Below are 12,519 nucleotides of genomic sequence, written 5' to 3'. Positions count from 1 at the left end.
CGCTCCTCAAGCTGATGCAATTCAAATGCCAATTGCGTTGCTCTCGTAGTACATAGTTGCCATTATTCTATGCCGTGTGTGTTTATCAATTATATTGATTCTGATTCAAGTTGAACTAAAAACAAAAATAATAATAATACAACTAGACGAAAACTAGACAAAAAGTTCAAGACACACTGTCAAAAGTCATGAACAATCACAAAATTGTAGAGTATTCAGCATGAAACTTTATTTATTTTGTGATTTTATTTTTTTAGCCGGTAATTGCATAGTTCGGAAGCTGACAAAGACACTGTTAACAGTTAATCGCCAACGTTGTCATTAATTAGCCTTAAAATTCATTTTAGACAACAATTAGTGGTGATCTACAAACACGGACTTTTGACAGTCGGTATAGCCAGTTTGGCAGTCTGGCTAATTAGTTCTCGTTCTCGCACAAAATAAAAGTCAAATATGTTAAATCCATTGGGCGATAAAGAGTTATTTTTCGAGAAATAGAGACGTTTGCTGACATTCCTTGTTTGCCAATTTGTGTGACACCAGTTCGCAAAAAAAAAGTCAACACAAACAAATTGTTCAAACAAGACGAAATTGCGAATACCCAACTTGAATTATTATCTCTCCAGAGCCAAAGTGTCAACAAAATGAAACAAGGCAAATAATTAGTGCAAAGAAACACATACATTGTGGGTATTTTTATGATATGTTGTATTTTAGAGAAAGGTGGGATTACTTTAGATTATGTGGAGAGAGAAGAAAGTAATACAATGTAGATATTATTAAGTTCAAGGGCAGGGAACTTTTTGAGCTTGAACCCCTTTTGATTACTAACCTAGGGTAGGTTGGTTTTTATTATATCAGGCGTAGCTTAAAGGCGTTTTCGCAATTAAAGCTAAGCTAAGCAAAGATTATAAGCTTGTTGAATAATTTTGATAATACTTTTACTATAAAAACAGACAAAAATATAACCAAACAACTGACCATTAAATGTCTAATCTAAAGTAAACAAAGAAAGCCAAAAATATTTTTTAAATCATACGGGAGAAAAAGTATCAGACCCCAAGATCATATAATGACTATGGAAATTATGGAAGAAATGTCCAACTAGTCCAGCAGAGGGCGTTACAAGGCTAAAAATAGACCAATAAGGGGCCGGTGGGATATCCAGCTACCGAAAAGTCGCGTTCCGCAAACACATGGCGTATACGTAATTGCCTGGTTCAATGAGAAACGCCCAATTAGCTGTGGGTTTTTTATTCGCTTGGTCGTTCAGTTCGCCAAGCCTGGCTTGGAATCTCGGCCTGAGCCGAGTTCGGTGGAAAGTGGCCATTAAAACAAAGGCAACAACAACAACAACACGTGACGCAACAATAGCCGAATACCCCAGCGTTGATTTATCTCTCTTTAAGTTCTCCGTATCTAGCTGTCAACGCTTTATTTTAGCTTCAGACGAGCTGTGAGTTGCACGCGCCTTGCAGCTCACATTAAAATTAAACCAAAATCGTAAAAAAACTCGTAATTGAATTACAATAAATTCATAAAAAATCACAAAGCAATCGCAAGTGAAAAAAACCACAAATTCTGTTAACCAAAATCTCGTTTTTGTGTGTGAATCGATTCTTCCGGTTTGGATTTTGGATTTGTATAAAAAGGAATACAGCCTCAAAATGATATTCGGCCGCTGGACGCGTAAACAAATACTCACCATGTTCGGTTTGGGAGCTGCCCTGCTGGGCGTCGTAATTCTCATCGGTGTGCTCAGCAGTAACAGTGTGTCCTCAAAGGACCTGCCTTGGCAAAAATGCTACAAAACCAGTCCCAATACAACGCATTCTACGTTGGAATTAGTGCACATAGTCTTCAGACATGGAATTCGCACGCCAGTGGATACATATCCCAAAGATCCTTATTTGAAGGATGGCTTTAAGCCTACCGGTTGGGGCCATGTGACAAATGTGAGTGAAATATGAATGTCCTTTAAAAAGGTGAAAAATCAATTTTAAATACACATAATATAAACTAATATGTAATAGAAAGAAATAATATTTTCAAAGTAATAACATCCTTTTTCTAGTCTGGAAAAAAGGAACTTTACGAGATCGGCAAGTGGTTGCATCGTCGATATGGTGACTTCATGGGACCCTACTATAGGCCGGATGTAAGAAACTAAACAATTAAATAAAATTTAAAAATTAAATAAATATCTTTAGAGACTACACGCACAAGCCACTGCCTCGCCAAGGGCCATGATGTCCTTGCAAACCACCCTGGCCAGCATGTTTGAGCCAAAAGGAACCCCAATGGAGTGGAACAAACATCTCAATTGGCAACCGATTCCCATTGTTTCAGAGCCTCTAGATCAGGATTCGGTAAGAATGTTATGTTTAAAAACCCTAAAACCCGAAAGTATAGTTAGTGAACTTTCAATTTAGTTACTGCTAGTTCGAACACCCTGTCCCCGTTATTTTGAGGCCCTGGAAGAGGTCTTTCAGCGACCGGAAGTGATTGCTGAAACGGAACCCTTCGAACAAATGTTCCGCGAACTCACAAACCTCACTGGAAAATCTGTTCAGAGTGCCGAGGATGTCAATTCCTTGTACATTACCCTCTTGGCTGAACAGGAGTTTGGCTACAAGTTGCCTGATTGGACAAAGGATTACTTCCCCGATCGTATGCAATTCCTGGCCGAACAGAGCTACGTTTACAATGCCTACACACCGGAAATGCAAAAGATTAAAGGAGGACCCTTCCTCAAGAAAATGTACAAGGAGATGGTGGCCAAAAGAGCCGGTAGTCTGAAGCCCAAAGATCGAGGAATGTTCATCTACACAGGACACGACTGGACTGTGGGCAATATCCTTTCGGCCTTGGGTGTTTGGAAGCGTCAGATGCCGCGTTTTGCTGTAATGGCCATTTTTGAAACTCACAGGGATAAGGAAACCGGTGAATACTATGTGGAGGTAAGTACTTTAAAAAGTTACAATGTGCTCTTTTAAGTTCTCTTTCAATAAGTAGTTTTCAAGTTCAATTTAGTTCAAGTTCAGGCTGAGATGCGTAATAAAAATAGGTGTCTGAACGTTTTTGCAAAATAAGATAATTTAATATTTTTTGTTTACTTTTGGGAATTTTAGTGGCTAAGTTCAAACCAAATATCAGCTAAAAAATATTTCACCGTGCTAGATCGCGATTATTTTCCCAGACAGAATAAAAAACTATTTTTAAATACACACTTCTTGCTGATTACTTGGCTTTTCTAAAATGTATTTCTTTTAAGTTTTATAAACTCAATTTCTGAATAGCAATTATAAATGTTCATTTTCTCTCAAAACTTTCAGATCTTTCTCCGAAACGACGAGCACGGCTGTGTGGAGCAGCTGAAGCTAAAAGACTGCGATTTTCGGTGTCCCCTGAGCCAACTCATTGAGCTGAGTGCCAAGGTGCTACCCAACGAGTCGGTGGAGGAGAGGTGCCGACCCCATAACGATAATTTCGTGGAGCCGCCACCGCGTATAATCGATCAGGTCGGCCGTTAGCGAAAACCATTTGCCATAGAGAAATTATTTTCGCTCAGTATTACAATAGCAGCTGATGAAGAGTTGTGCAAAAAATATATGAAGAATAAAGTACAATAAAAATCCCCAAAAATAAATATTCAAAAGGTCGTTGAGTTAATTTCTGACGGGGGAGGGAAATCATTTTCGTGTGAAACTAATTAAATTGAATTATATATATATATTTTTTTTTTGTGAAATGTTTGCCATTGTAGTTGATGATTGCGCTGATTGACTAGCTCGCTCTTCGCCGCTCTTATCTGTGGTTGTATTGGCGGGAGAGATGTACATACGTATTAGCGGAATACATAATCGCGACTTAAAAGCACTCCGCAGTTCTATTGATGCAGTCACTCAACGCACAAGCCTCAACGAAGCCGGTCCACTTAATTCTAAACGATCCATTTAATTTAGTTTCGCGAAAATGCCGAAGTTCTTTGGCCTGCTGGCACTTATTTTAAGTTGCGGCTTAATTGTCCGAGGCGGTGTGGTGCCAGAAGTTCCCGAGATTCCAGAGGAGATTGCCCTTGACCCAGAAGGCCCAAAGGACTTGAATACAACAGAGACCAAATCCACCCTGAAGCTGGTTCATGTGGTAATTGAAAGATAATTTTTTGAAAAATTAAGTCAACCCAATTTAGTGCTTGTTAAAAATTTTTGGCAACTACTCAAGCTAGTAGACCGTGTAATTATACAAAATGTGCTAAAAACCTTTACTGTGTGCAATTGACTTTTGGCCAAAAAAATTGTCTGTTCATTCCCAAACAATCCAATCAATGTGTGTGCTCTTAGGTAAACCGAAATTCAGTTCTCTTTTCAAACATAGAGCTACTGTTCCTAAGCAAGTTTGCAGCTAACACGACGTATACGTAATATTGCATTTAGTACCAAGACCTGAAACCGGTTTCGTGGAACTTAAACTTCAAATTTATGGAGCAACTTATTGTATAATAATGTTTTCCCTGAATGAAATTTGCATAATTATAACTCAATTAAAATTAAATATATACGGGAACAAGTTGATCGATCGAGTTGTTTAAATAATTATTTATTGAAATCAGTTTGGGTTTTTGCGTAATTAAGAGCAAACATCCAGTTACGTTTTTATTTCGGTTAATACAAAATATTGATTAAATGCAGATTTTTGTTTACTTATTCGAGTGAGGTAATAATTATTACTTACTCTTAACTTACAGTGCTTAAATTTTATTTTTTTTTGTCAATTATTCGGATGATTCAAATTCCCTGACTTTATTTCTTCAGACACATTTTATGGCTAATTTTAATAATGCGTTTTATGATTTTAATCTTAAAGCTATTTCGTCATGGTCCCCGCACTCCGGTCAACACTTATCCGAAAGATCCGTATATAAATGAGACCTACGAGCCTTACGGCTGGGGGGCTCTGACAAACGTGAGTATTTGGCAAACACAAATAAGATTACTCGAATTAAATTGCAATTTTCATTTGACAGGGCGCTAAAGTGGAGCTCTATAAAATTGGCAAACAACTGCGTCAGCGCTATAGAGATTTTCTGGCTCCCTATTATCAGCCCGATGTACGATAAGTAGAGCAAGCTCATGGACATGGCGGCGTAATCACATCCATTGCCTTTCAGATGATCCGAGCCCAATCTTCGGAGTCGCCACGCACCATGATGTCTCTCCAGATGGTGCTAGCCGGACTCTTTCCCCCGGAAAACACGCCTCTGGAGTGGAACTTGATGCTCAACTGGCAGCCCATTCCCATTTTTATGGAACCAGAGGAAACTGATGTGGTAAGGAAAAATTTGTGGTTTTTGGTTAACAATTTATTTATATTTTTATATTTTATTTTAATTTATTAGCGCATTAGAATGAAGGCTTCCTGTCCTCGTTACGATGAGGCCGTCTTGGAGGTCTTTGATCTGCCGGAGGTGAAGAAAGTCCATGAAGAAAACTCCCAGTTACTCCAAGAACTGAGTGACCATACCGGTCTGAATGTGTCCCACGTCCATGATGTTACCAACATTTTCATTTCCCTGCAAACCGAGCAAACCTATGGCCTAAAATTACCGGAATGGACTAAGGACTATTATCCTGAAAAAATGCTTCCCTTGGCTTCGCTGTCTTATGTTTACGATGCCTACACCGCCGAAATGAGGAAACTAAAAGGCGGATATTTCCTAGAATTTCTGTTAAATCAAATCCAATCAAAGATGTCGGGAAAGTTGAAACCAGCTGATAGGAGAATGTTCCTATCCTGCGGTCACGACTGGACCATCACCAACGTCCTATCAGCTCTGGATGTTTGGGAGGCAAAAATGCCCCGTTTCTCTGCTCTAATAGCCTTCGAGCTTCATCAGAATGAAGAAACTGGGGAGTATTTCCTGGAGCTGTACTTCCAAAACGATCCAGACCAAGAACCCAAACAGCTCCAAATTCCCGGATGTGAGAAGCAGTGCCCGATCTCGAAGTTTGTGGAACTAACCAAGGACGTTCTACCCGATGCGCCTTACAAGGATCTGTGCAAAGCAAAGGGCACTTTGAATGGAGCAAAGATAACTTACCATTGAAGTCTATAACTGATTACTTATCCAGTGTGCAGTATTAAGATTATGTAAACAATAAATATCTCTAGCTATTTGATGTAATTTTTAAATTGCTTTTTAATAGATTGGCGTGTTGGGGATAAGATCTATTAATCTAAATTTTAATTATTATTGAGATTGGTTTAAAAGCTATAGAAATTGGTATAAATTAAAGGGCCGTTTCAGAAGTTTTGAGAATATATTTCACAGGAAGTCTAAAACTGTTTTTAAATCATAGAACTTTTATGAAACAACCTTTTTTTAATATTAGTAAAGTTCCAGATAGAACAAAATTTTTTGTAGGCATACTTTCAGGCTTACGTCTAGTTTAATTAAATGAAGTTAGTGCCTTAGTCAATTAAGATAATCTTATTAAAAAAATAAAAAATGCAAATAAATACATACATTTTTCATTACTTCATTTTTTAAAAGCTTTAAACTCTAATACTTTTGTTTCACTATTTTCTAAAAGCTCGACATTTTTCCCTTTGCATATTTCAACAAAACCCTTCAAAACAAAACACATTACATCTTAATCAACCCTCTCCCTTGGATGCCCCATCCATCTTATAAAATGAGACAAGCTTCACTTAAAGTCGAACAGTTGGCATTTGGGGCTCCACTCAGTCGATTCGGAAGTAAATCATATAAGGCAAAAAATAAATTCAAACAAAAGGGCAGTGTGTGATTTGTAATTTACTTTTAACTTTCAACAAAAGCTTCCGGACTATGACGAAACCATAAACCAAACCAGCCAAGCCCCGAAATGCGATATTTTCAAATAATTTCGGCAATTAAACAACGAAACCCAGCAGCCACAATATGGATAATGTTAAATTAGCATAATGAGCGGTCAAGAAGCAGTACGATTTATTACCTCCAGTGCATACGCAATTTCGATGACAAATATATTTGGTGTCAAAAGCTGGGGGGCGGTACTGGTATTCTCCAGGAAAAAAACGAAAAAAAAGAATTTAAATCAAGTAATAAGCGGAGCAAATCCGACTACAGAGAGTTCATATAAATTAAAAGTCGCGGGCGCGTTTAAAAACGCTTCAAACGCTTCGGCATTGTAGTCGGTGCCAGGGCTATATAGGCTTCTATAGCTTCTCAACAATCGGTCGGTCGTTTGGTTTGGTCGGTGGGTCGTTCAAACACACACATACAATAGACATTTTTCCACCTACAATAACACTAACAATAATACTAATAAATAAAAGAGCGACGGTGACGAAAGCATTTGGTGATAATGGAACGATAAAAGAGTCATACACTCATTCTGTTTTGACTATTCGACGACTTTTCGCAATGATATCGTTCAGTAGTATTTTACCGGCGATACTACACAAAGACAGTCGCGTGCGAAGACCTCCGATTCGGCTATCGAAAGACCAATATTGAAATATTTAGGGTTCGCCTCGAAGTCAAATAGAAGATAGTAGAACTCTACTACACTAGGAAAAATAAGCGAAATTTATAGAAATAAATTAAACGTAGTGCCAGAAGAAACCAGTTCCCTTTGGCATAATTAATAGACCCACAAAAAGCAAACAAAACACAAAATAAAATATATAACGATAAAGCAAAGAGCGAATATAACAAGTTAGTCTCTGATCTGTCTTGAGATTGCTGGCCAGCTCCTCAAACCGACTAAAACAAAAAAAAAAGCTGTAAAATCAAAGCCAAAACCAAGTCGGAGAATCCGAGAATACTACGGGTATATAAAAGGTCCACCAAAATGCCGCGTTCACATTTCACTAGAAGGCATTGTCTAGCGATGACGGGCGGATTAATTGCATCGGCGGTGCTGATCTGGTGCTTCGCCCATTCGACGATGGAGTCTACGGCCAAGCTCTACGACCCGGGGACTGATAAATCCACGCTCGAGCTGCTGCATGTGGTAAGTCAGTGATACTGTGATCCGGAACAAAAAAACCAGCTGTACGGACGTAACTTTTGTGGCAATTACACATTCCGGTAGAGTGGTGTGCTAGCGAAAAACAAAAAAAGTGAATGATTTAGTTAGTAAACATTATACAAAATTAAATCTATCCTTCAAAATCTATCCTTCCTTAAAAAGTAACCTTCAAAATCTGCGAAGATCTGTTAAAATAATAAATTTTTCGTCATAAACTCGCTATATTTTAAAATCTGTGACAGCTTAAAATTCCTAAAACAGCACCAGAGTGGTATAAAAAACATGATTACAAAATAGTAATTCAGGCACAAAGTATCATTTTTTTATCGAGATATTACATATCATAAAAAAATAGCATAGCAATTAACACCCCATATAATACTTCATAGTCAGCAGATCTCGTCTTTACAAATAAAAACAAAAATAATAGGAATAAAAAACAGCTGATAACACATATTACTGAATTGAGTCAAAAAATTGTGTATACGCCATGGAGAAATTCCCTGGCATTGACATTTACGTAGGCAGGGAAACAAAAAAAACCAAACATTCTGTTGATAAAGCAAATGTTTATAAACATATTAAGCCAATGTGCAAACGCAGGCATATTTTTTGTAGACTGGTGTAAAAATTAATTGTACTATAATTTAGTAGCACGTCGGTGAGTTGACAGATAAGACTTGTTTAACGGAAAGTGAACTTTTTTTCTTATAAATATAAAATGAGGTATTTCCAGAAGTCTTGCCTGGGTTGTATCAGCTGTTTGAGTCACTTTTCTGATTCTTAATCAATTAAATAATATGCATACCAGCAATTGCTATGAAGTACACTTGGCAAAAAAAAAATTAGATGCAGCCAGGCGGAAAATAAATATTTCTCAAAGCTGAAATACATATACATTAATTTCTGTTTAAAGTGAGTTTCTTACACAAAGCTTTTCTGACCTTGGCTAAAGTCTGTTTGAAAACGCTGCAGAACCAATCCAAAAACCTACAGAATAATTCCTAAAATTGACCAACAACATGATTCAAGTTTTTCTGTCATTAAGGGTCTTATTATAAGATAACAAAGTGATTTGAATAAACCTGTATTAACCCGCATAATTAATATATTCATCGAAAATAACTTTTACTTCAAGACGTTTGTAAGCTTCAACACACACAAATAAATCTTCCAAAATCGCGATACAAAAAAAATTAATTACAAATCAGAAATGAAAATAAAGCCAAAACGAAAAACCGGCTTCCAAATTACAGTTTGCACAAAAAACAAAAAAAAACCTGTCTGCACTGAATCGTAAAATGAAATTATAAAACTGCGACGCACATTTGTTTGCTGATTTTGTTTGTTTTTTGTTTGAGCCCCGCTGGCGTACGATTGATGAACTGGAAACCCATTTACCACAGTCGTGAAAATGAATTTTATTTCAGAGATAGACGGGCAGATAGTTCAATCCAGATTTCATAGCTGACCTTCCAATGAGACGCCGTCTTATCAGTGGGGTATTTGAGGAGAATACGTACTTCCGCAAAAATAATACGTTGTGTTTGACTGGTGGGTCGCACGAGCATGAGTTTCACATAAATAAATCATATGAAAGTCGCGTGCTGAGTTATATAAGCTTTTATGATTACAAAAATTAGTTGTTATTTTTAGAAATATTATTTAAATTTTACTTGAGGTTCAGTAACCTTAAAACAGTATCTATCTTAGCTATTATTGCCTCAAAAACAGGCACAAACTGTTGGCTAATAAAAGTGTTTCGGATTGATCGACGGAGACAAAAATACATATGAATCGTGCATGCATATTGCCTGAGCATGTGGTGAATCCGTTTGACTAATAAAAATTGTAATTGCTAAACTTGCAGGTATTCCGACACGGACCACGAACGCCGGCGGATACGTATCCAAAGGATCCATATGTAAATGAGACCTACTATCCATTTGGCTGGGGACAAATAACAAATGTGAGTAGAGAAAAAGTTGTGCAGTGAAAACTTTTGCCTCGTCATCTCGTCCTGGCTCTCTCTTCCCCCAAAAAAAAGGAACCCTATTTCCTCTCATCCCCCGGAGTCCTTCTTAGCCAGCAGAGCATTTAAATAAATTGAAATGCAAATGTTTTGCTGGAACTGCAGTGGGACGGGACATCATGTATGTATGTATGTACGTATGTATGGGTGATGTGGATTAAGGGCTGGGATAAGCGGGGATGACGACGGTGACTGGGTATAGCTGCATTAACATATACACATGCATATGTTTATGCAATTGCAAAAATGCAAGGCATTTATTATTTTATAACACTTCCCTCCATCTCTGTCTCTGTCTCTGCCTCGGACTTTGCTCTGAATTTCTGTTTTCTCGGATTCGGATTCCCCGTTTCGCTGCTCTGGTGTTGTCTCACGTGCCATCCGCTCATGCCATGCAATAAATCAACGCTCCAGAATGGCAAACGCGAGCTGTTCAACATTGGTACTTGGCTGCGTAAGCGTTATGGCAAATTTCTGGCGCCCCACTACAGTCCCGATGTGAGTAAGCAGTCACTAACGAACCGACACGACACACAACACAACACCCCGCACACTATGCACAGAGAGAAAATTATTTAAAAAGCTTGTATTCCTCAAAAATATTTTATTCCATGATTTAAAGGCTTGAAACTATCAAATACTATTTGAAGACTTTACTGTTAGTATTTAATAAAATTAAAAGAATATAGTTTTCTCTCTGTGTACCGACACCAACACGTTCTTGGCTCGGTTGCCTGATAGTGCGGACGTTTACAAATTGCAAAGCTCAAGCGCGCCCGGCTCATCACTCAATTCCTTCTGCTCTTTTTCGCCCTTCTACTTTCACCGCTTTCTCCGTGCTCCGCTTTCTTCGGCTTTCACCTCCAAAGTCGGTCTATGCCCAGGCGACTGGTGTGCCAAGGACTCACATGACCATGCAGACCGTTTTGGCCGCCTTCTTTCCACCGAAAGGAACCGACATGGAGTGGAACAGTCGGTTTAATTGGCAGCCCATACCTGTCTTCTCACAGGAGCTGAATCAGGATACGGTACGTATACTTGATATTTGAGATGATTAATCAAAGCAACCGATTAAGATAGGGATATTGATTATTTTATACATGTTCGTAAATTATAACATTAACATTCCTGCTTCCAGCTACTCCTTGTGCGAACTCCCTGTCCGCGATATTTCGAGGCACTGAACGAGGTCTATGAACTCCCGGAGGTGAAGGCGGAAATCGAGCCGTACCTGGAAATGTTCAAGGAACTGGAGGAGCACACGGGTCTGAGTTTCAAGGAGCCCGAAGATGTGCAATCGCTCTATTTGACCTTGCTGGCGGAGCAGGAATGGGGTCTAGAGCTGCCCGAATGGACGCACGAGTATTTCCCTGAAAAGATGCAATTCTTAGCCGAGCAGAGCTACATCTATAATGTCTACACTCCGGAGATGCAGAAGATCAAGGGTGGACCGTTTCTCAAGAAAATGTTTGACGAAATGCAGGCAAAGCGAAATGGAACTCTGAAGCCCAGTGGCAGGAAGCTATTCATCTACACAGGCCATGATTCCACGGTCGTGAATATTCTTGCAGCCCTGAAGGTGTGGGAGCGCCAACTGCCGCGGTACTCCTCGATGATTCTCTTCGAACTGCACAAGAACAAGGAGACTGGTGACTACTGGGTGGAGATCTACTTCCGCAACGATCCGAAGGCTCCGGCCCAGAAACTCGTCGTACCTGGCTGTGACTTCCAGTGCCCTCTGGATAAGCTGCTGGCCGCTGCCAAGGATGTGGTGCCCACGGAAGCGGACGCCAATCGCTGCCAATCTCGAAATCAGGCCTTCACAGAGCCGCCCCTCCGAGGGCCATGAGCCTCCAAAAATGTTTAGTTGTTAGAGAAAAGCAAAAGAATACAAAAATCCTTCAGGTGCTACTCGTCTCAGGGAACGGGACTGCCACAAGTCTCACTTTAGTAAGCCGCAACCACTTAGTTAAGTCAATCGTTTAGCCTAAGCCTAATAAATGAACTAACCCGTTTTGGGTAATTTATAGAATTTTTAAATATAGATTTTTATCTGGTGCTTCGATCCACATTCCAAGCTCGGTGTTCGGTGTCGGATATTGTCAGTCGGCGGCGACTTCTTTCACGCCCCATGTGGCAGCCAAGTTGACTCATTTCCGGTCTGTGGCGACAGGCGACTGCTGTCACTGCCATTGCCCAATAGGCCGCTTCCGGTTGGCCTTTGCCAGCGGCAAACGCAAACAACTTCCGCACTTGTTTAGCCAGTTGGATGCTCCATACTCCGTTCGGAGACTCCATTTGAATCTTCCCTGCCAGCTCCATCTCCACTGCCACTGCCACTACCATTTCCATTTCCCAGCCACACTCCCTCGGCTTGCTCATTTTTGCCAGGAGGTGACATTTTTCGCATTGCGGTTTACCATAAACTATTTCATTGGGGAGCTGCTC

General features: G+C 39.4%; 3 protein-coding genes across 3 annotated transcripts; all 3 read left to right on the top strand.

Moving 5' to 3' along the window:
• Window positions 1-1,454: 1,454 nt before the first annotated feature.
• On the top strand, window positions 1,455-3,536 carry LOC108132674 (venom acid phosphatase Acph-1). Its single transcript, XM_017252181.3, has 5 exons — window positions 1,455-1,955; window positions 2,075-2,158; window positions 2,211-2,369; window positions 2,433-2,960; window positions 3,336-3,536. The coding sequence occupies exons 1-5, from the start codon at window positions 1,668-1,670 to the stop codon at window positions 3,531-3,533; spliced, it is 1,257 nt and encodes a 418-aa protein (XP_017107670.2). The 5' UTR covers window positions 1,455-1,667; the 3' UTR covers window positions 3,534-3,536.
• A 47-nt stretch (window positions 3,537-3,583) lies between these two features.
• LOC108132675 (venom acid phosphatase Acph-1) lies at window positions 3,584-6,184 on the top strand. The gene is made up of 6 exons (XM_017252182.3): window positions 3,584-3,659; window positions 3,966-4,146; window positions 4,867-4,965; window positions 5,027-5,110; window positions 5,171-5,329; window positions 5,399-6,184. The coding sequence occupies exons 2-6, from the start codon at window positions 3,976-3,978 to the stop codon at window positions 6,104-6,106; spliced, it is 1,221 nt and encodes a 406-aa protein (XP_017107671.2). The 5' UTR covers window positions 3,584-3,659; window positions 3,966-3,975; the 3' UTR covers window positions 6,107-6,184.
• Window positions 6,185-6,738: 554 nt separating this feature from the next.
• On the top strand, window positions 6,739-12,111 carry LOC108132676 (venom acid phosphatase Acph-1). The gene is made up of 5 exons (XM_017252183.3): window positions 6,739-8,021; window positions 9,910-10,008; window positions 10,486-10,569; window positions 10,941-11,099; window positions 11,210-12,111. Exons 1-5 carry the CDS (start codon window positions 7,860-7,862, stop codon window positions 11,918-11,920), a joined length of 1,215 nt encoding a protein of 404 aa, XP_017107672.2. The 5' UTR covers window positions 6,739-7,859; the 3' UTR covers window positions 11,921-12,111.
• The last annotated feature ends 408 nt before the right edge of the window (window positions 12,112-12,519 follow it).

The sequence above is a fragment of the Drosophila bipectinata genome, chromosome 3L, assembly GCF_030179905.1.
Source record: "Drosophila bipectinata strain 14024-0381.07 chromosome 3L, DbipHiC1v2, whole genome shotgun sequence".
Classification (NCBI taxonomy): Eukaryota; Metazoa; Arthropoda; class Insecta; order Diptera; family Drosophilidae; genus Drosophila; species Drosophila bipectinata.
This window is presented reverse-complemented; position numbering and strand designations above follow the sequence as displayed.

Bases quoted from the DNA above. Each gene is read 5' to 3' on its own strand.
- LOC108132674 (XM_017252181.3), top strand. From the start codon at position 1,668: ATGATATTCGGCCGCTGGACGCGTAAACAAATACTCACCATGTTCGGT. The intron at 2,159-2,210 runs GTAAGAAACTAA...AAATATCTTTAG, and splicing joins GACCCTACTATAGGCCGGAT to AGACTACACGCACAAGCCAC. The intron at 2,961-3,335 runs GTAAGTACTTTA...CAAAACTTTCAG, and splicing joins CCGGTGAATACTATGTGGAG to ATCTTTCTCCGAAACGACGA.
- LOC108132675 (XM_017252182.3), top strand. From the start codon at position 3,976: ATGCCGAAGTTCTTTGGCCTGCTGGCACTTATTTTAAGTTGCGGCTTA. The intron at 4,966-5,026 runs GTGAGTATTTGG...TTCATTTGACAG, and splicing joins GCTGGGGGGCTCTGACAAAC to GGCGCTAAAGTGGAGCTCTA. The intron at 5,330-5,398 runs GTAAGGAAAAAT...TTAATTTATTAG, and splicing joins AACCAGAGGAAACTGATGTG to CGCATTAGAATGAAGGCTTC.
- LOC108132676 (XM_017252183.3), top strand. From the start codon at position 7,860: ATGCCGCGTTCACATTTCACTAGAAGGCATTGTCTAGCGATGACGGGC. The intron at 10,009-10,485 runs GTGAGTAGAGAA...TCAACGCTCCAG, and splicing joins GCTGGGGACAAATAACAAAT to AATGGCAAACGCGAGCTGTT. The intron at 11,100-11,209 runs GTACGTATACTT...TCCTGCTTCCAG, and splicing joins AGGAGCTGAATCAGGATACG to CTACTCCTTGTGCGAACTCC.